The sequence below is a fragment of the Mobula birostris genome, chromosome 9 (genome assembly GCF_030028105.1).
Source record: "Mobula birostris isolate sMobBir1 chromosome 9, sMobBir1.hap1, whole genome shotgun sequence".
In the NCBI taxonomy this organism is placed as follows: Eukaryota; Metazoa; Chordata; class Chondrichthyes; order Myliobatiformes; family Myliobatidae; genus Mobula; species Mobula birostris.
Genome location: NC_092378.1, coordinates 133,171,715 through 133,194,509, shown reverse-complemented (window position 1 = coordinate 133,194,509; position 22,795 = coordinate 133,171,715). Strand labels below are relative to the sequence as shown.

The 22,795-nt window shown below is 44.0% G+C and overlaps 1 protein-coding gene across 5 annotated transcripts in view; it reads right to left on the bottom strand.

The window, feature by feature from the left end:
- Positions 1-22,795, bottom strand: part of mrtfba (myocardin related transcription factor Ba) — a 257,395-nt gene that overhangs the window by 140,236 nt on the left and 94,364 nt on the right. For all 5 annotated transcript variants that reach the window (XM_072268853.1, XM_072268858.1, XM_072268856.1 and 2 more), the window contains one exon: positions 3,243-3,449. In XM_072268853.1, coding sequence (XP_072124954.1) covers positions 3,243-3,432 — 190 coding nt within the window. In that variant the 5' untranslated portion in view covers positions 3,433-3,449. The remainder of the gene's footprint in view (positions 1-3,242; positions 3,450-22,795) is intronic.

Sequence of the window (22,795 nt, the reverse complement as noted above, 5' to 3'; positions counted from 1 at the left end):
GCATTCCTATGAAACGGTTCATAAGCCAAAATGTCGTAAAGCGAAGAAGCAATTACCATTTACTTATATGGGAAAATTTTGTGAGCGTTCACAGACCCAAAAATAACCTACCAAATCATGCCAAATAACAAATAAAACCTAAAATAACAGTAACATATAGTAAAAACAGGAATGATATGATAAATACACAGCCTATATAAAGTAGAAATAATGTATGTACAGTGTAGTATCACTTACTGGAATCAGGAAGACAGCACCGAGCACACTGATGATGGTGTGTTAGGCTGAGTCGTCGCAGGTGGGGTGGTGCAGTGGCCCCCACCCTCCAGGCCACCAACCGATACCGATCTGCAAAGCATGCAGGGCTACAGCAGCAGCCAGGAGGCACACAGCACACCTTTAAGAAAAAAGCCGAAATAAACATGCTAATTAATTAGGTGCCGCCCAGCACGTAATTGTCGGCCCAGATCAGTGCTGATTTCCGATTGCGTCGTCTCTGATCTGGGCCGACAATTACGCGTCGGGCGGCACCTAATTAATTAGCATGTTTATTTCGGCTTTTTTCTTAAAGATGTGCTGTGTGTCTCCCAGCTACTGCTGCGTTCTCCGTGAATTGGTATCTGTCCGTGGCCTGGGGGTTGGGGTGGTGGGACACTGGGGTGTCATCTCGTCATCGTCTGTTTCCATTAGGGCAGGTAGCTCATCTTCTCCTATGACTGCCCAACTCGATGTCGAAGGTCGAGGTTTGTCGTCTGCTGTGGAAGGCTTGCTTGACTGCTGAGCCTCGCGCATTTTTCTATCACACAGTTCTTTATAAGGACTCAAACCATCATGCAAATATCCCCTAAACCTACGTACCCTTTCAAAATTAAAGTCGTACTTTATCATTACTCATTCGGATTCGATTGTTATCCTTCCCTCTACCAATTGCATCAGCTCTTCATCTATTAGATCTTGGTCATGGGATGCAAAAACCTCTTCAACATCATGTTCGTCAGCTTCCACAAGCCAAACTCACTTTGTCCTTACTTCGTTCACCACAATCGAAACGCTTAATTATGTCTAGTTTTACGCTAAGTGTAACACCCTTACGAGCTCTTTCAGGCTTTTCCGATACCATAGAACTCATCTTGCAAACGGCTACTCACAGGCATGTGTTTAAGCAATGCCAGCGAGAATGCCATTCCGAATCCGGGGGAGGAGCGGCTGCTCGGGGAGCGCACTGCCTTTTATCGCGCGCTAATTTTTATTCGTTACAGTGAGGTTTCGTAAAGCAAATGTTTGAAAAGCGGGGGACACCTGTATTAGGAAGCATTTATATCCTGGCTAAGTCAATGCATTAAGTTTCTCATGCCTTTATTTGTGATTTCAAAATCAGGCATAAATTGGGGTTTGGGTTCTTTACTGTATAGTCAGTCATAGCACAATTAAGGTAGTTTTGAATTTTACATTTACAACCCAATTAAACCAAAAGTAAGACTTCTCATGGACAGTAATACTTCTATCTTGTGATCAAAATATTTCAATGTTATACTGCTATGTTAATTAAGTCACGCAATCTTTGCATTGTTTTGCATATAGCCCCAGACTTTACAACTAAATTATTGACTTTGCAGAAGTAATTGCTATCAGTAATCAAGTTATTATTTCCAGATTTCAGGTGGGGAAAATATAGAGGGCAAATTAAGCAAGTCTAAAAGACAGCGAAGATGAAGGCAGGTTGGGAACACGGGAAGGTTCGCAGGCTGAACATGTACTTTAATGCAATGAGCCTCACAGGTAAGTTAGGTGAGTTTAGTGCATGGATCAGCTCTTGAAATTATTCGATTTCAATCACGGAAATATGGAAGAGTCACAGAACACTACAGCACAGAAACAGGCCATTCGGCCCATCTGGTCAGTGCCAAATCAGATATCGACCGCTCTTGGTAACTTACTGCCAGAGGAAATGGTAAAGTCAGACATACTCATTACAATTTTACAGACATTTAAACAAGCACTTGAATGGCCAGGCAAACAAAGATCTGGATCCAGGCAAATTAGATTAGTATAGATGAGTAAACAGATTGGATGAAGGTGGTAGGCTGAAGTGCCCACTTCTGGATTCTATGACTCTGAATTCACTTCAACCAAACTTTTAAAGAAGAAGATTACATAAAACAATGGCCAAACAGAAGCAGAAGTCTGAAGGAGTGGATCAAATATGTCCCATGCCTGCATATAAACTGTAGGAGTATGCGGAGTTTAGCTGCAAATAATACAAGAAATTTACATGGGCATTTGCACTACAGTTATTTTCAGAGTAATTGCAGAAGTTGAGGGCTGAGTGCTACAATATAAGACAGAAGAGAATTTGGCCAACATTTCAACTCGTTGTTCCAATCAAATGTAGCCAAGAACACAACTGACGCGTTTCAACCTACTGAGTAACTAATTGCAATATAACATTTATTTTTAAATATTCTACTGACAACAAATCTCCGTAAGAACTCTTTCAGTTTTGAAAGAATCACCGTCAGCTACCCCTGTTACTAGGAGTGAACACCAGTCGCCTATGCTGGTCCGACCATGTCGATGCCATGTTCAAGAAAGCTCACCTAACCTCTACTTCCTCAGGGTGCTAAAGAAATTTGGCATGTCCTGACAACCACTAACGACTTTTACTGATGCACCATAGAAAGCATCCTATCTGGATGCATAAGTTTGTTTTGTTACAGAAACTGCTCTGAAAGTGACCTCAAGAAACTGTAGAGTGTTGCGGACGCCACTCAGCACATCACAAGAAACAGCCTCCCCTCTATGAACCTTATCTGCCTCGGTAAAACAGCCAGCATAATCAAAGACCCCATCCACCCTGGACACTCTCTTCCCCCCTCCCCCCCCCTATCGTGCTGAGTACACAAAAGCACAAACCACCAGGCTCAAAGACAGCTTCTGTCCTGCTGTCTTTGTAAGACTATTAAATGGTGCCCTAATATGACAAGATGGGCTCACAAACTACCTTGTTGTGAACTTGTACTTTGTTTACCTGCACTGTACTTTCTCTGTAGCTGTTACACTTCATTAAGCATTGTTACTGTTTTACCTTGTTCTACCCCAATGCACCATATAATGATTTGATCTGTATGAACAGCATGCAAGACGAGCTTCTCAAAGTATCTCAGTACATGTGACAATAATAAACCAATTCCAGTCCCGAAAGTAAAGATAAATGTGGCCAGCTAGTTCAGTGCAGTACTCACCATTCTTCCGTTCATTCAAAGGAGGTAGGCGTGGATTTGTCTGCAGTGTAAGCTCTTGGAACTCGTGGGCGACCATTTCACTTCGCGGGCTTGGGGTTATTAAGCTCTGTAGGACTGAGTCTTCCAATTCAGATACTTGTATATTATCCATCACACTCAGTAAGATGGTTGGAGTCATCTGTTGATCCATAATGATGTTAAGTTCAACTAGAAATAAAGTTAGGAAAAAAATCCATTCACTTTTTTTTAAAAAAGCATTAATGGCAACAAAATATTTGTACAAGCTTTGCAGTGTTTCTGTATACTTTATTTGAAGATTTTCTGGCACAACTCCTTGAAACACCTATGCATTTTCTCAAAAGTGTGAAATATGCAGCACATTGCAAGTGGTTACTGGCAATAATTGCAACAAAAGGTTGATGTAATTAGCACACAATTCAAAAAGGGGTATATCATACAGATATTAATATGTAAAGGGTATCATCTTTCCTTTTTATGATTCCTCATCTTGAAATTGGAAGTGTTAACTAATCATGATCAATTACATATGGCGAAAGATCTATCTCATTCCCCAGCCCACCAAGCCATAATAAGGCATTCAACACCTGGCCAACCCACTCCCTTCACCCAGTCAGGTTGATTGAGAACATAGAAGCACTATTTCCCACCTCCTGCCCATCTCACCTTTCTGCTCATTTCCCTGCCCTCCGGATTCCTTCATTTCTACGGCAACTAAATCTTAGTGTTGATCTGTTTTGCATGGGTGAGCATGGAAATTTGCATTGTTACCAAGCCTCTGTAAGGCACATAAGTGAGTTTTAATGTCTCACAGCATACAAACCATACCAGAGTGAGAATGTACCTATTTTGAATCTTTTAGTGACTTTAGATTTAGGGTTAAGTATCAACCTTAGCACAAACTTAGTTCATTAAAAATAGGTGTGATCTAATTCCAATATAAGGGTTTCATATTATTCAACAATGAACCTCAAAACAAAGTCCCAATTACACAATAGGAAATGGATTTTAAAAAATTATTTATTAAATAACTTTCCATAGAAACAATTGAAAACTAGCCGATCCATTCCTTTTTTCAGTTCCATAGAAAGGAATCACAGAATACTAATGAGACACTTCAGAATGGGAGGAAGGATGATGGTCTAGTTCAGGGGTGTCAAACTACCGGCCCGCGAAGGGGTCCAATCCGACCCGCGGGATGATTTGGGGGAAAAAGAAGCATATTCACGACCATTTATTATGTATCTGTACGGCAGCCGCTCTCTCTCCCACCGCTGTCTGTGCCGCCTGTTGCGCCAGCAGCTTGTTGTGTGTACTTAGAAAACAATAGGCGGCAGTTAACCACCCGCTGTGCATAAGCACCTACCACCCTTCACTGAAGACCACTAGGGTTCCACTTATGTCGTCAGACACAGTATAAATACACAGAGTACTTAGGTAATTAACACCTGTAGCAAGGCCAAGACTGTTTGCTGCTGTGGTTCAAAATGCTTTCCAAGAAAAGAAAAGTTGACACCAAAGGTCGAAGATTCAACGACAATTGGAAAGATCGTATTTTTCTTCTGAGGTCAACGGCAAACCTGTGTGTCTGATATGCTCGCAACAAGTAGCTGTGGCAAAAGAGTACAATATCAAACGACACTATGAGACGTCACACAGAGAAAAATATGACAAGTACGCAAGACGACTCGGAACGCAAAATGTAAACGAGCTTGAAGCAGCTCTGAGAAAACAACAATGAGTGTCCACCAAAAGTCGAGTGACTCATGATGAAGCTGTCAAGGCCAGCTATATTATTGCCAACAAAATAGCTGCTGCGTTGAAGCAATACTCGGAGGGGGAGTTCATCAAAGCATGCATGCTGACGGCGGCTCAGCTGGTGTGCCCTGAGAAGAGACAAGCTTTTGGTAATATCAGCTTGTCAAGAAATACTTTGGCAGAGAGAATCGAGGACCTTGCAGGAGATTTGAACAGTCAACTAAAAGACAAAGTGAAGTCATTTATTGCCTTCTCTATTGTAATTGATGAGAGCACCGATATGACTGATGTAGTTCAATTGCGAATATTCATTCGTGGTGTTGATGCATCTTTGACCGTCCCCGAGGAGTTTGTGGAGATGGTGCCCATGACAAACACCACAGCTCTTCCCCAAACTACACAAGCCAGTTTTCATTATGTCTTCATTGTAGCATTGCTTTTATTCCAAAGCAAGTATAGAAAATCTTGCTACCCTACACCATTTTGCTGAGACCAAACTAGAAGTAGTGCACACACTATTTTGGTCTCTTCATTTAACAATGTACTTTCTTTATAATTAGTACGTGAAGATTCAATAGATAAATTCCTGGAATGTGTGGGTTGACTTGAGAGAGAAAATGGAACAGAATGTGCTCATTTTAGTCTGGGTTGAGAATAATCACCTTATTGTAACATATAAAGCCCCAAGTGGAATAACCACTGCAAAGATGCTGCCCCTGGAGGAATCAAGAATGAGGGCACTGTCTCAGGATAAGGGCTTGACCCGTTCAAAGACAGAAAATGTTAGAAACACTCAGGCTCTGTGCAATGAAAAATAAGTTAACGTTTCAGATTGAAGAGTGAAAAAATATTTTCCACCTTGTGTTAATTCTATATATCCTTCAAATGGATACTGCCTCATCTGCTAAGTGTTTCCAGCATTTTTGTTTTTATTTCCAGGTTAGGGTTTAGGGACAGGGATGTGGGTGTATTAGAGGTCAGATTAGGGTTTCAGGATGTGGTGAAGTTAGAGGTCAGGTCAGACTCTAAACCACCACTTCTCATTCAAACGCAAACAACAGGAATTCTGCAGATGCTGGAAATTCAAGCAACACACATCAAAGTTGCTGGTGAACGCAGCAGGCCAGGCAGCATCTGTAGGAAGAGGTGCAGTCAACGTTTCAGGCCGAGACCCTTCGTCAGGACTAACTGAAGGAAGAGTGAGTAAGGGATTTGAAAGTTGGAGGGGGAGGGGGAGATCCAAAATGATAGGAGAAGACAGGAGTGGGAGGGATAGAGTCAAGAGCTGGACAGGTGATAGGCAAAAGGGATACGAGAGGATCATGGGACAGGAGGTCCGGGAAGAAAGACGGTGGGGGGGACCCAGAGGATGGGCAAGAGGTATATTCAGAGGGACAGAGGGAGAAAAAGGAGAGTGAGAGAAAGAATGTGTGCATAAAAATAAGTAACAGATGGGGTACGAGGGGGAGATGGGGCATTAGCGGAAGTTAGAGAAGTCGATGTTCATGCCATCAGGTTGGAGGCTACCCAGACGAAATATAAGGTGTTGTTCCTCCAACCTGAGTGTGGCTTCATCTTTACAGTAGAGGAGGCTGTGGATAGACATGTCAGAATGGGAATGGGATGTGGAATTAAAATGTGTGGCCACTGGGAGATCCTGCTTTCTCTGGCGGACAGAGCACAGATGTTCAGCAAAGCGGTCTCCCAGTCTATGTCGTGTCTCGCCAATATATAAAAGGCCACATCGGGAGCACCGGACGCAGTACATCACCCCAGTCGACTCACAGGTGAAGTGTTGCCTCACCTGGAAGGACTGTTTGGGGCCCTGAATGGTGGTAAGGGAGGAAGTGTAAGGGCATGTGTAGCACTTGTTCCGCTTACACGGATGAGTGCCAGGAGGGAGATCAGTGGGGAAGGATGGGGGGGACGAATGGATAAGGGAGTTGCGTAGGGAGCGATCCCTGTGGAATGTAGAGGGGGGGAGGAGGGAAAGATGTGCTTAGTGGTGGGATCCCGTTGGAGGTGGCGGAAGTTACGGAGAATAATATGTTGGACCCGGAGGCTGGTGGGGTGGTAGGTGAGGACCAGGGGAACCCTATTCCTAGTGGGGTGGTGGGAGGATGGAGTGAGAGCAGATGTACGTGAAATGGGGGAGATGCATTTAAGAGCAGAGTTGATAGTGGAGGAAGGGAAGCCCCTTTCTTTAAAAAAGGAAGACATCTCCCTCGTCCTAGAATGAAAAGCCTCATCCTGAGAGCTCAATTTGGACCTTCTGAGGATCCCAGGTACTCACATTTTATTGACTCTGCCTCTCGCCGCTTCTCCCGTCAAGCTCTGAAGGCGACTCTCTCTGCCATGAGGAGGTACTTGGTGTCCCTATCCCAGACCCTTCCACACCTTCGGGACATTTTCTTCGCTGTCTGTAATGGTCCTACCCGTTATTTCATCCTCCGTCAGATTCACGCCTGCAATCGCCATTTTTTTGACTTTGTCATGTTAGGCAAAGATCGCAAGATCCTACATCTGCAGACCCCAGAGCCTGCTGGCCATGAAACTAGCAAGCATGAACTTCAGATTGCGGCCTCTGCCATTGATCTCGCCGGTTCCAACACCTCAGGACATATTCAAAACCCGGACTCCAGCAACGACCATGGACACCTTCACAGTGATTGTGCAACCACCAACTGCAACTCCAGCCTTGAACTCCAGGCCGGGTCTTTATGTGCTGCTGTTGTGACTCCCGTCTCCCCTTCCCCCACCAATACTCTGCAATCCCGTCTCCCTCAGATCCCATCGTCAGCTCCTGGGTCCTCAGAGGCTCTATCTTCCTCTCACCCCAACCCTCCCTTCTCCATTGACACCCCCAGCCTCCCCCCTCCCCCCTCTGATCCCAGCTCTCATCCGTGCCGGGTCTTTACCATCCCCTCCGACCTTCAACTGTCGGAGGCAGAACGCGCTGTTCTCAGTAAGGGCCTCACGTTTGTCCCCCTTCACCCACACCTCAGCGAGTTCCGTGTTTGCCATGATGCGGAACTTTTCTTCCGCCGTCTCCGTCTCCGAGCTTACTTCTTCGGCAAGGGCTCTTCCACCCCCACCGATGACCCCTTCTCCCGTCTTCAACCCTCCTCTTCTTCATGGACACCCCGCTCTGGTCTTCTGCCTGCTCTGGATCTCTTTATCGCTATTTGCCGACGGGACGTCAACCATCTCGACTTCACCACACCTTGTCCCCATTCCAACCTTACTCCTTTGGAACGCTCTGCTCTCCACTCCCTCCGCACTAATCCTAACCTTATTATTAAACCCGCCGATAAGGGGGGTGCTGTTGTAGTCTGGCGTACTGACCTCTACCTTGCCGAGGCACAGCGACAACTCGCGGATACCTCCTCTTATTTACCCCTCGATCGTGACCCCACTAAGGAGCACCAGGCCATTGTCTCCCACACCATCACCGACTTTATCCGCTCAGGGGATCTCCCATCCACTGCTACCAACTTTTTAGTTCCCACACCCCGCACTTCCCGTTTCTACCTCCTACCCAAGATCCACAAACCTGCCTGTCCTGGCCGACCTATTGTCTCAGCTTGCTCCTGCCCCACCGAACTCGTTTCTGCATACCTCGACACGGTTTTATCACCCATTGTTCAATCCCTTCCGACCTATGTTCGTGACACTTCTCACGCTCTTAAACTTTTCAATGACTTTAAGTTCCCTGGCCCCCACCGCTTTATTTTCACCATGGATGTCCAGTCCTTATATACTTCCATCTCCCATCAGGAAGGTCTCAAAGCTCTACGCTTCTTTTTGGATTCCAGACCTAATCAGTTCCCCTCTACCACCACTCTGCTCCGTCCAGCGGAATTAGTCCTTACTCTTAATAATTTCTCCTTTGGCTCCTCCCACTTCCTCCAAACTAAAGGTGTAGCTATGGGCACCCGTATGGGTCCTAGCTATGCCTGCCTTTTTGTTGGGTTTGTGGAACAATCTATGTTCCGTGCCTATTCTGGTATCTGTCCCCCACTTTTCCTTCGCTACATCGACGACTGCATTGGCGCTGCTTCCTGCACGCATGCAGAACTCGTTGACTTTATTAACTTTGCCTCTAACTTTCACCCTGCCCTCAAGTTTACCTGGTCCATTTCCGACACCTCCCTCCCTTTCTAGATCTTTCTGTCTCTGTCTCTGGAGACAGCTTATCCACTGATGTCTACTATAAGCCTACTGACTCTCACAGCTATCTGGACTATTCCTCTTCTCACCCCGTCTCTTGCAAGAACGCCATCCCCTTCTCGCAATTCCTCCGTCTCTGCCGCATCTGCTCTCAGGATGAGGCTTTTCATTCTAGGACGAGGGAGATGTCTTCCTTTTTTAAAGAAAGGGGCTTCCCTTCCTCCACTATCAACTCGCATCTCCCCCATTTCACGTACATCTGCTCTCACTCCATCCTCCCACCACCCCACTAGGAATAGGGTTCCCCTGGTCCTCACCTACCACCCCACCAGCCTCCGGGTCCAACATATTATTCTTCGTAACTTCCGCCACCTCCAGCGGGATCCCACCACTAAGCACATCTTTCCCTCCCCCCCCCCCCCTCTGCATTCCGCAGGGATCGCTCCCTACGCAACTCCCTTGTCCATTCGTCCCCCCCATCCCTCCCCACTGATCTCCCTCCTGGCACTTATCCTTGTAAGCGGAACAAGTGCTACACATGCCCTTACACTTCCTCCCTTACCACCATTCAGGGCCCCAAACAGTCCTTCCAGGTGAGGCAACACTTCACCTGTGAGTCGACTGGGGTGATGTACTGCGTCCGGTGCTCCCGATGTGGCCTTTTATATATTGGCGAGACCCGACACAGACTGGGAGACCGCTTTGCTGAACATCTATGCTCTGTCTGCCAGAGAAAGCAGGATCTCCCAGTGGCCACACATTTTAATTCCACATCCCATCCCCATTCTGACATGTCTATCCACAGCCTCCTCTACTGTAAAGATGAAGCCACACTCAGGTTGGAGGAACAACACCTTATATTCCGTCTGGGTAGCCTCCAACCTGATGGCATGAACATCGACTTCTCTAACTTCCGCTAAGGCCCCACCTCCCCCTCATACCCCATCTGTTACTTATTTTTATGCACACATTCTTTCTCTCACTCTCCTTTTTCTCCCTCTGTCCCTCTGAATATATGTCTTGCCCATCCTCTGGGTATCCCCCCCCTTGTCTTTCTTCCCGGACCTCCTGTCCCATGATCCTCTCATATCCCCTTTTGCCTATCACCTGTCCAGCTCTTGGCTCTATCCCTCCCACTCCTGTCTTCTCCTATCATTTTGGATCTCCCCCTCCCCCTCCAACTTTCAAATCCCTTACTCACTCTTCCTTCAGTTAGTCCTGACGAAGGGTCTCGGCCTGAAATGTCGACTGCACCTCTTCCTACAGATGCTGCCTGGCCTGCTGCGTTCACCAGCAACTTTGATGTGTGTTACTTGTCATTCAAAGACCAGTGACGTGGACAGGTGATGCAAGATATCTGGAGACTGGGCCTCCAGTCTGCGCTCAAAGCACTCAGCAATGTGGACATGTGATGCAGGACATATTTGAACGTCAGGTTGGCAAGCGCTATAGATGAAGACCAGCGAAGCTGACGTCTGGTGGTCTACTGCATCAGTGAGACCGCCCCAGGACAGTGGGTCCCAGGAATGGAAGGTCTTGCAAGCAGGAGGCACGAGGCGGGCCAGTGATCTAATAGGTACACAAGCTGGCAAGTCCATAGTTCGATGCCTGGAATTCAAGTTCTGTCATCAGCTACCCCTAGGGTCTAAAGCAAAGATTGAAGTCCACAAGTCGATCAGAAGTTGGACCGTCAAAGCCCTGGGTCTGCGAGTTGGAGAGTCCACTGGGGAAGTTAAGAGTCTCATTGTCTGACAATCCATGAGTCCACTGGAGACCCAGAGGCCTTCCTTGGGGTTTGGAGGACTGTCTGTGTACCTAAGTGGATTTGTGGCCGGGTGGGAGGGAGGCCAAAGATTTTGTTTTGCTGTGTTCTGTGATGTTCTACTGAGCATTGTGGGCATGCTATGTTAGCGCTGGAATGTTATGCAACACTTGTGAGCTGTCCCCAGCACATCCATAGGTTGTGTTGGTTCACAGCGTTTTAAACCAGCCAACCAGATCATGATGTCTAATCAATATCCATTTGGATCCCAGAGGAGTATATAAGGTGGGATACTGAGGAGACAACACCCTCAAATGTGCACTGATGGTGGCTTCTCGATTGGAGCCAAAATGTCTACAAACATTTTGTCAAACTTGGCGATCAACCAAACTTCAACCAAATGAGAGATTTCACTCTGTTTTGTGACATATGTGATAACTAAATTAATCAAAATATGAAATATGAATCATTTCTCAGAGGATAGTGAATCTTCAAAATTCTCCAACCCAAGTGGCAAAGTGCTGAAGTGATCTACTGCCAAGCTAGTCTTGCAAGCTAAATGGAATGTTAGTTATTGGTATGGAGCCGGAAAATAATATTGAGGTCAAAGATCAGATCAGTAATTATTGAGTGCCAAAGCAGGTTCAAGGAAGCAAATGCTATTCATGTTATAGTCTTAGGCTACGACCACACTAAACTGGATAATTTTGAAAACGCCAGTTTCGCATAAAAACGATAGGTGTCCACACCGGGCATTTTTGAAAATACCTCCGTCCACATTAAAACAGGTATTTGGGCGAATCTCCTCTTACTGGGCATGCGCAGGACACATCTACAGAAAACAAGCGAAGAGAAAATGGTATACTTGGTGGTGTTTGTGCAGTTACAGACTAGAAAAACTTAAAAGGAAGTTGCCAAACAATGGACAGCTGTTGGCTCTCGCGCAGGAGGACTTAAAACTAAAAAAAACCATTACTAGAGTATATGGACGTAATCGACAGGGAGTTCATGGACAGTGTGACCCAGCTGACAATGAACATTGTAAAAGCTGACTAACTCTGTTGCAGAGGGATTTGCAATGATGAGGAATATGATGGCTCCCCCCCCCCCCCAGTACTTTTCACCGCCACAATACCAGCCTCACAGCCACTACAATAGCTATATATATGGACACACAGACCTCCGGGTGGCCCCACCAACCACTTCCCCACTCCCACAGATGGGTCACCCCGGAAACATTTCCTACAGCAATAGTCTCTTCACCGATGAAAGGGACAACAGGTTTTTTTAAAACCTCCAGTTACCCCGTACACACAACGCCCAACCTGCGTTTTCAGATTTAAACATTCTGGAGAGCGTTTTAGAAAAGCTCCGTTTTCGGGGGAGGAAAACGCAGTTTCACGGGGAGGAAAACGCTGTTTCAGCGCGGACAGAGGGTCAAAACGAAGAGAAAAAGCTTCAGTTACGGATTTATCCGGTCTAGTGTGGCCGTAGCCTTAGAAGCTGTTAGATAGATACATGAATATACAGGAAATGGAGGGATGTGGTTAATGTAGAGGTAGAAGACAAAAACTTTAATTCAACACCGTGTTCTGTGTAGACATTGCGAGTTGAAGGGCCTGTTCTTGTGCTCTACTGCACTACATTTTAATGTCTTATTTTCAAAATTATTCTTCATTTCTGAGGTATAATAGTAATTAACTACAACAGCAAAATATTAAACTATAATGTTGGAAAAGTGAAGCAGACAACAAAATAATTTATGCAGAAAATTAAGCAATAATAGCATTCAAACTTCTTGGAGCAGTGAACACAGACCCTTCTTCTAAAATAACTGCAGGTAGACATCCAATTATCATGTTTGTTATTCTGACTCACTAACTAGTAACTACCAAATCCAATTTCCAATCTAGTTATTTTCCATGGAACTGAAGGATCATTTACAGCTTTCACTCATTTCTATCTATTCTTTCTCTCCTTTACTTCAATTCCCTTTCACTTACTTGGTTATATTTTGCAGTGTCATACTTCCATGCAGTCACATTTATTAATTTCCATTTTTAAGAAGCTGGATTACTTCTATTTAATCTCAAATATTTTTGAGCATTAAAGATATCTTTGGTGATTAATAGATAAATTCAATGCTGCATCTTGAAAAGGCTCATTTGGCAATGTTAATCAAATGGTTGACTTAAACCATAAATCGAGACTGTGGATTACTTAACAAGTCAGGTAGCATTTGAGGGAAGGCATACAATAGCACTTGAGAAAAGTTAGTTCCAATATTCAGAAACGCAACAGATGGTGCATTTCTGTCTTCAAAGATGCTCATGACCTTGTAAGAAATTTCAGACTTTTCTGATTTCATTTTTAAGCTTCCAGCACTTAGCCAGTAAGAAATACATTCATTTTCACTTTTATAAATATTTGTCTCAATCTTGAAAATCCCAACAACCAATAAAACTAATATGCAGTCGATGTTAAAGGAGGTTTACATAGCCTAATTGGCCACTGTTATTAGATCGTAGGACCATAGGAGCAGAATTAGGCCACTTGGCCTATTGAGTCTGCTCTACTATTCAATCATGCCTGCAACTTCATTTTCCTGCCTTCTCCCTGTAACCTTTGATGCCCTGACTAAACAAGAACTTATCAAACTCCACTTTAAATATACTCAATGACTTGGCCTCCACAGCCATCTGTGGCAATGAATTCCAGAGGTTCATCACTATCTAGTTAAAGAAATTCCAGATCACCTCTGTTCTAAATAGACATCCCTCTATTCTGAGGCTGTGCTGTGTCCTAGACTCATCCACTATATAAAACATCCTCTCCACATCCACTCTACCTAGACCTTTGAATATTCAATAGGTTTCATTGAGCTTGCCCCTCATTCTTCTAAACTCGAGCAAGTACAAGCCCAGAGCCATCCAACGTTTTTCATACATTATCCTTTTCATTCCCAGAATCATTCTTATGAACCTCCCCTGGACCTTCTTCATTGTCAACATTTCTTTACAGAGATAAGGGGCTGAAAACAGTTCACAATACTCCATGTGCGGTCTGACCAATGCCTTATAAAGTCTCAGCTTTACACACTTGCTCTTATATTCTAGTCCTCTTGAAATGAATGCCAACATTATATTTGCCTTCTTGCCACTGACAAACTGCGAGTAAACCTTTAGGGAATTCTACACTATCAGAATCAGATTTATTATCACTGGCACGTGACATGAAATTTGTTAACTTAGCAGAAGCAGTTCAATGCAATACATAATCAAGCAGAGAGAGAAAAAAAATAATAAACAAGTAAATCAATTATGTATATTGAATAGATTTTTTAAAAATGTGCAAAGCCAGAAATACTGTATACTTTTTAAAAAGTGAGGTAGTTGGCAGAGGGGAAGAAGCTGTTCCTGAAACGCTGAGTGTGTGCCTTCAGGCTTCTGTATCTCCTACCTGATGGTAACAGTGAAAAAATTGCATGCCCTGGCTGCTGGAGGTCTTTAATAAAGGACGCTGCCTTTCTGAGACACTGCTTCCTAAAGATGTCCTGGGTACTTTGTAGGCTAGTGCCCAAGATGGAGCTGACTAGGCTTACAACCTTCTGCAGCTTCTTTCGGTCCTGTGTAGTAGCCCCTCCATACCAGACAGTGATGCAGCCTGTCAGAATGCTGTCCATGGTACAACTATAGAAGTTTCTGAGTGTATTTGTTCAGATGCCAAATCTCTTCAAACTCCTAATAAAATATAGCTGCTATCTTGTCTTCTTTATAACTACATCGATATGTTGGGACCTCGATAGGTTAGATCCTCAGACATCTTGACACCCAGGAACTCTCCACTTCTGATCCCTCTATGAGGGTTGGTATGTGTTCCTTCGTCTTAACCTTCCTGAAGTCCACAATCAGCTCTTTCGTCTTACTGACGTTGAATGCCAGGTTGTTGCTGTGGCACCATTCCACTAGTTGGCATATCTCACTCCTGTACGCCCTCTCATCACCACCTGAGATTCTACCAAAAATGGTTGTACTGTCGGCAATTTATAGATGGTACTTGAGCTAGCCACACAGTCATGTGTATACAGAAAGTAGAGCAGTGGGCTAAGCACACACCCCTGAGGTGCACCAGTGTTGACTGTCAGTGAAGAGGATATGTTATCACCAATCCACACAGATTGTGGTCTTCTGGTTAGGAAGTCAAGGATCCAATTGCCAGAGACACAGGTTCTGCAACTTTTCAATCAGGATTGTGGGAATGATGGTATTAAATGCTGAGCTATAGTCAATGAACAGCATCCTGACGCAGGTGTTTGTGTTATCCAGGTGGACTAAAGCCCTGTGGAGAGCCATTGAGATTGCATCTGCCATTGACCTATTATGGCAATAGGCAAATAGCAATGGATCCAGGTCATTGCTGAGGCAGGAGTTCAGTTTAATCATGACCAACCTCTCAAAGCAATTCATCACAAGGACTCGCAAATCACTTTGCACCTTTGATTTTGAATTCTTTCTCCATTGAGAAAATAGTCTACATCTTTATTCCTTCTACCAAAGTGCATGACCATACACTTCCCTATACTATATTCCATCTGCCACTTCTTTGCCTATTTTCCCAATCTGCTACCTGCCCCTCCACCTATCTTTGTATCATCTGCAAAATGACCATCAGGCCATTAACTCTCTCATCCAAATCGTTGACATATAACGTGAAATGAAGCAGTCCCAATACCAACCCCTGCAGAATACCACTAGTCACTTACACCAACACAAATAGATCCCCTTAATTCTCACGCTTTGTCTTCTGCCAGTCAGCCAATTTCTATCCATGCTAGTATCCTTCCTACAATACTCTGGGCTCTTATCTTGTTAAACAGCCTCATGCACGGCATTTTGTCAAATGCCTTCTGAAAATCCAAGTAAGCAACACCCACAGACTCTTTGTCTATCCTGCCTATCATTACTTCAAAGAATTGCAACAGATTTGTCAGGCAAGATTTGCCCCTAAGGAAACCATGCTGACTGTGGCCTATTTTATTAAGTGTCTCCAAGTGCCCTGAAATTATTTCCTTTATAATGGTCTCCAACATCTTCCCAACCAATGAAGCCAGGATAACTGGCCTATAATTTCCTTCTGCCTACCCCTTCTTAAAAAGTGAGGTGACACTTGCAATTTTCCAATTCTTAGGAACCATGTCAGAATCTAGTGATTCCTGGAAGATCATACTGATGCCTCAATTATCTCCTTAGTGACCTTTTTCAGAACTCTGGAGTATAGTCCATCTGGTCAAGCTGACTAATCTACTTTCAGACCTTTCAGCTTTCCAAGCACCATCTCCTTAGTAATAGCAAATACCTCTACCACCTGACACTTCAATTTCTGGCATACTGCTAATGTCTTCCATAGTGCTGAGCAAAAATCCTTATGCAGTTCGCCCACCATTACTACCTCTCCAGTGTCATTTTCCAGCGGTTTGATATCCATTCTCGCCTCTCCTTTACTCTTTATATATCTGAAAAAACTTTTGACATCCTCTTTTTATATTATTGGCTAGCTTACCTTCATATTTAATCTTCTCACCTGATGACCTTTTTAATTGTCTGGTTGGTTTTGAAAAGCTTCTCAGTCCTCTAACTTCCCACTAATTTTTACTATATTGTATACCTTGGCTTTTACGCTGTCTTTGATTTCCCTTGTCAGCCATGGTTGATTCATCCTCCCTTTAGAATACTTCTTCATCTTTGGGATGTATTTATCCTGTACCTTCTGAATTGCCCCCAGAAACTCTAGCCACTGTTGTACTGTCATCATTCCTAATACTGTTCCCCTCCAATCAACCCGGCCAGTTCCTCTCTTAATGAATTGAATTGACATTATTTCTTACATCCTTCACAAACATCAGGAGTAAAAGTCTTTATGTTACATCTCCATCTAAATGTGCCATGTGCAATCACAGTAATTTATAATAAATAGAACAGTCAATGTAAAATAGACTACACTCAACTCAATGTGAGTTCATCAGTCTGATGACCTGGTGGAAGAGGCTGTCGTGAAGCTGTTGGTCCTGGCTTTTACGCTGCAGTACTGCTTCCCAGATGGCAGCAGCTCAAGTAGATTGTGGTTGGGGAGACTTGGGTCCCCAGTGATCCTTCGGGCCTTTTTTACATATCTGTCCTTGTACTTGTCCTAAATCTTGGGAAGTTCACAACTACAGATGCGCTGGCCCATCTGCACCACTCTCTGCAGGGTCCTGTGATTAAGGGAGGTACAGTTCCCATACCAGACAGAAATGCAGCCAGTCAGGATACTCAGTTGTGCCCCTGTAGAAAGTTCTTTGGATTTGGGGGCCCATACCAAACTTCCTCAACCGTCTGAGGTGAAAGAGGTGTTGTTGTGCCTTTTTCACCACACAGCTGGTGTGTACAGACCACGTGAGGTCCTCAGTGATGTGGATGCTGAGGAACTTGAAGCTGTTTGCTCTCTCAACCCCGATCCATTGATGTCAATAGGAGTTAGCCCATCTCCATTCCTCCTGCAATCCACAACCAGCTGCTTTGTTTTTGCGACATTGAGGGAGCAATTGCTTTCTTGACACCACTGTAAATCCCTTACTCCACTTTAATACTGATAGACCTGACTTTATCTTCTCCCTCACAAATTGCAGGGTGAATCCTATCATATTATGATCCTTTACTTTAAACTCCCTAATCAAATCTGCTTAATTATACAACACCCAATCTAGCCTTTTCCCCTAATGGGCTCAAACACAAGCTGCTCTAAAAAGCCATCTCGTAGGCATTCTACAATTTCCCTCTCTTGGGATCCAACGATGAATCTTATTTTCCCTTTCTACCTGTATATTGAAGCTCCCATGACTATTGTAACATTGACCTTATTACATGCCTTTTCTATCTCACATTGTAATTTATAACCCACATCCTAACTAACATTCTTGCACTTGTACATAATTCCCATTTGGGATTTTTACCATTGCAGTTTCTTAATGATACACAGAAAGATTCTACATCTTTTGATCCTATGCCTAAGGGCTTGATTTCATTTTTACCAACAGAGCCATCCCACCTCCTCTACCTACCTGCCTGTCCTTTTGATACAAGGTGTGTTCTTTGATGTTAAGCTCCCAACTAGGATCTTCATTCAGTCACGACTCAGTGATGTCCACAATGTCCTACATGCCAACCTCCAGCCATGCTACAAGATTATCTACTTTATTTCATATACTGCATGCACTCAAATATAACACCTTCATTCTTGTATTCATTGTTCTTTTCGATTTTGCCCCAGGTTACATTTTAACTCAAGGCTGATATATACTTCTGCGTCAATGCGTCGCCGCAAACCCTACGCAAGAGCTTGCGTTGCTGCGACACACATCTCTCCCAAAATGTAACTGCGCGTCGCGGCAACGCAGACTGCAGCAGCTGTGATTGGTCCGCTTGATAGCATCGCATGTCATCCTACGCTGCAATAGCTTCCCATTGGGCGACTGGAGGGCAGGGAAGGAATTCTGGCTGCAATGCTTTCTATAAAGCTTTACAGACTTCCAAAATTATGGAGTACACATTTCACACGAAAAAAGACGCTCGCGTCTTGTTTACCCCAAGACTACCATGAAGCCTTGCGCGGGCAGGTGAGTGCGCATGCCTGACGTGAGCGAATTGCCAAGCGACGCAGACACACCAACGCACAAGTATAAATGCTCACAACGCACGTAGGCCACTTGCGTAGGTTACAGCCTCAGTTAATGCAGCAGTATAAACCAAGCATCCCACTGACTGCAATTTTGCCCTATTATCTGCCTGTCCTACCTCACTGTCTCACTACACAATGCATCAAGTTGTAAACAAATTGCCCCATCCTCTGCCCTATCGTTCCGGTTCCCATCCCCCTGCCAAATTAGTTTAAACTCTCCCTAACAGCTCTAGCAAATGTATCGCCACAAGCCTATTGGTTCCTCTTAGATTCAGGTACAACCCGTCCTTTCTGTACAGGTCAAACCTCCCCCAGAAGAGATCCCAATGATTCAGAAATCTGAAACCCTGCCCCCTGCACCACTTCCTCAGCTACTCTTTCATCTGTACTATCATCCTATTCCTGCCCTACCTAGCACATGGTACTGGGAGTAATCCGAAGATTACAACCTTGGAGGTCCTGCTCTTTAGCCTCTCCTCTATACTCACAGCGCAGGACTTCTTCCCCTTTTCTACCTACATCACTGGTGCCAATGTACACCACAACCCCTGACTTCTCGCGCTCTCTCGAGAATTTTACTCGGCTGCTCTGAGAGATCCTGGACACTGGTACCTGGGAGGTAATGCACCATCCTTGGCTTCTCTTTCGTGGCCACAGTGCCACTGGCCTGGCTACTGCTGCTATGCCCTGATATGTCATTCCGCCAACAGTATCCAAAGGGGTAATACTTGTTGCTGAAGGAATGGCCACAGGAAACTTTGCATTAACTGCTTACTACCATTACTTCTTCAGATGGTCACCTATCTACCTGCACTCTGGGTGTGGCCACCTCAGTAAGTCCCATCTATGAGGTTTTCAACCTCCCGGTTGGTCCTGAGTACATCCAGCTCCAGATCCAGTTACTTAACCCAGTCAGTCAGGAGCTGCAGGTGCAGTCATCAGGAAGACAATTAGGTACCACGAAATCCTACATCTCACAGGAGGAACATTCACTACCATCCTGTCTACACTTGTTATAACTCTAACATCTCAAGTTCCAGCCTGTGCCTGTTCTCACCCAAACCTGTTGAGCCAAAGTCTGACCACTCTAAAAGTAGCCCATTCCAACAATGGCTGCTCTGCTTGCACCTTACTTTTTTTTTTAATTGGCCCTGCCGAGTCCCAAAAACATTGTGATGAAATGTTCTGAAAGTCCTGAGCTCTTTTAAAATCATGTGCTGCCTCACCGAGGAGCTCCCGCTCATCATGATTACAGCTCGCCAAAAAGTTCCAAAAGGTCTCAGGTTCTTTTTAATCTTCGATTATGTTGATGTTAGTAATCCTTAAGTTGCTAACAATTACATTTCCTAATGAAAAATACCGTTTAGAATATTTATTTTTTTCATTCATTAATTACAGTCATCACATCAGACAGCAAGTTGAATAGACGAGCTCTACTAGAAAGATAAGATTGGCAAATAGCTTAAAATTTGCACACAGGCAACTCAGAAGGTGGGCATCTTCAAGCAAGTCACTCGCCTTTGGAATCCCAAAATCCTTTTCAGTAGAAACCTGCAATCTAGGCTGAATGAGTAAAATTCCAATGGCAGTCAGAGCTGGATAACACTAGAAATAGTGCAGCATCTAGCAGCTATAGATTGGTACCCAAACTATCACCCTAAACATTCATCCCCGTTATTAGTGATGCATTATGACTGCATCTACAAAATGCATTGCAGTTCCTGGATAAAGCACACTTGTTTTTGAAAATATATAAACTACAAATAAGTTGCAACTTCCCCTGACAACAGCTACAATCAAGTGGTAACTAAGAACCGTGAGCCTTGAAATCTTTGTAACTTATTATGCAGTATTTTGTATGGTTTATCTTAATCCTGTAATTACACTGCAGAAAACTGCACTGTGTGACATTTAATTAGTTTTTGCTGAGAGACCCAATTTGACCATGTGAAGAATTATCAGAACACTGATCCAAAATAAATTGCTTAATGTCAGTTGGAGAAATTTAATCAAACTTACTAGCAATGAGTGTTGCCAATTCTGATTAAAGTAAAAAATATTTTTAACTCCTGTACTCAAGACTTTTTAAAATGCTGCATAAAGCAGAATTAAATAAAGTGGGAAGTAATTAAATAAGCTTCAGGTTGGAATCTTTTCCATAAAATAATTTTAGTTTTATGCTGTGATATATTAAATTTTGTAAAATATTAGATGAAAGTCTGAACAATTCCAGGTGACACTTCAACTCTTTGTGAGTCCACAGCATGTAGGGCAGCATCAGTTAGAAACGATGAGTCCACATTTCCGGCCGGAACCCTTCGTCAGGACTGAAGAATGAAAGATGGGGAAGGATTTGAAGAATGCTTGTAGCTTCAGTTGAAAGACCAGTAATTTGAAAGACAAAGGGGTGGGAGAGGGGAAGCATTGACATCATAGCCCTTGAAAACAATGGGTAGTAGAAGAAGGAGGCGGAACTATGAGAGAGCTGGGGGAGGGGATAGAGTGAAATAGGGATAGAGGAAGGGAGGGGGAGGGAATTACCGGAAGTTGGAGAATTCTATGTTCATACCAAGGGGCTGAAGACTACCTACACGGTATATGAGGTGTTGCTCCTCCAACCTGAGCTTAGCCTCATCATGGCAGTAGAGGAGGCCATGTATGGACATATCTGAATGGGAATGGGAAGCAGAGTTGAAGTGGGTGGCTACTGGGAGATCCTGTCTGTTCTGGCGGATGGAGTGGAGGCGCTCGACGAAGCGGTCCCCCAATCTGCGTCGGGTTCAGATATACCGGATTGGGTGTTATGTAATGAACTGCAGGCGATCAGTGAGCTTAAGGTAAAAGAACCCTTAGGAACCAGTGATCACAACATGATGGAATTCAACTTTACTTTCTTCCTATCAAATTTCAAGTCTGACATAGCAGTATTTCAGTGGAGTAAGGGAAATTACAGTGGTATGAGAAAGGAGTTGCCCAAAGTAAATTGGAAGGAGCTGTTGGCAGGGATGTCAGCAGAGCAACAATGGCATGCATTTCCAGGAAAAATGAGGAAGGTGCAGGACATGTGTATTCCAAAAGTGAAGAAATACTCAAATGGCAAAATAGTACAACGTGGTTGACAAGGGAAGTCAAAGCTAATGCAAAAACATAAGACAGGGCATACAACAAAGCAAAAATTAGTGGGAAGAAAGAGGATTGGGAAGTTTTTAAAAACCTACAGACAGCAACAAAAAGAATCATTAGAAGGGAAAAGATGAAATATGAAAGCAAGCCAGCAAAGGATATCAAAGTGGATAGTAAAAGCTTTTTCAAATATGTAAAAAAAAAGCGAGATGGAAGTGGATATAGGACCACTAGAAAATGAGGCAGGAGAAATAATAATAGGAGGTAAAGAGATGGCAGGTGAACTAGGTGAGTATTTTGCATCAATCTTCACTGTGGAAGTCACTAGCAGTGTACCAGATGTTGTAGTGTGTGAAGGAAGAGAAGTGGGTGCAGTTACTATTACAAGGGAAAAGATGCTCAAAAAGCTGAAAGATCTAAAGGTACATAAGTCACCCAGACCAGATGAACTGCACCCCAAGGTTTTGAAAGAGGTAAGTGATTGTAGCTGCATTAGAAATGATCTTTCAAAAATCACTGGTCTCTGGCATGGTGCCAGAGGACTGGAAAATTGCCAATGTCACTCCACTCTTTTAAAAAAAAGGCAGCAGAAAGGAAATTACAGACCAGTTAGCCTGACCTCAGTAGTTGGGAAGATATTAGAGTCAATTGTTAAGGACGTGGTGATGGAGTTCTTGGTGACACAGGACAAGCTAGGACAAAATCATCATGATTTCCTTAAGGGAAAATCCTGCCTGATGAACCTGTTGGAATCCTTTGAGGAGATTACAAGTAGGATAGATAAAGAGGATGCAGTGGATGTCGTATATTTGGACTTCAGAAGGCCTTTGACAAGGTGCCACACGAGGCTGCTTACCAAGTTAAAAGCCCATGGTATTACAGGAAAGTTACTAAGGTGGTTAGAGCACTGGCTGATTAGAAGAATGTGGCAAGTGGGAATAAAAGGATCCTTGTCTGGTTGGCTGCCAGTGATTAGTGGTTTTCTGCAGGGGTTGGTGTTGGGACCACT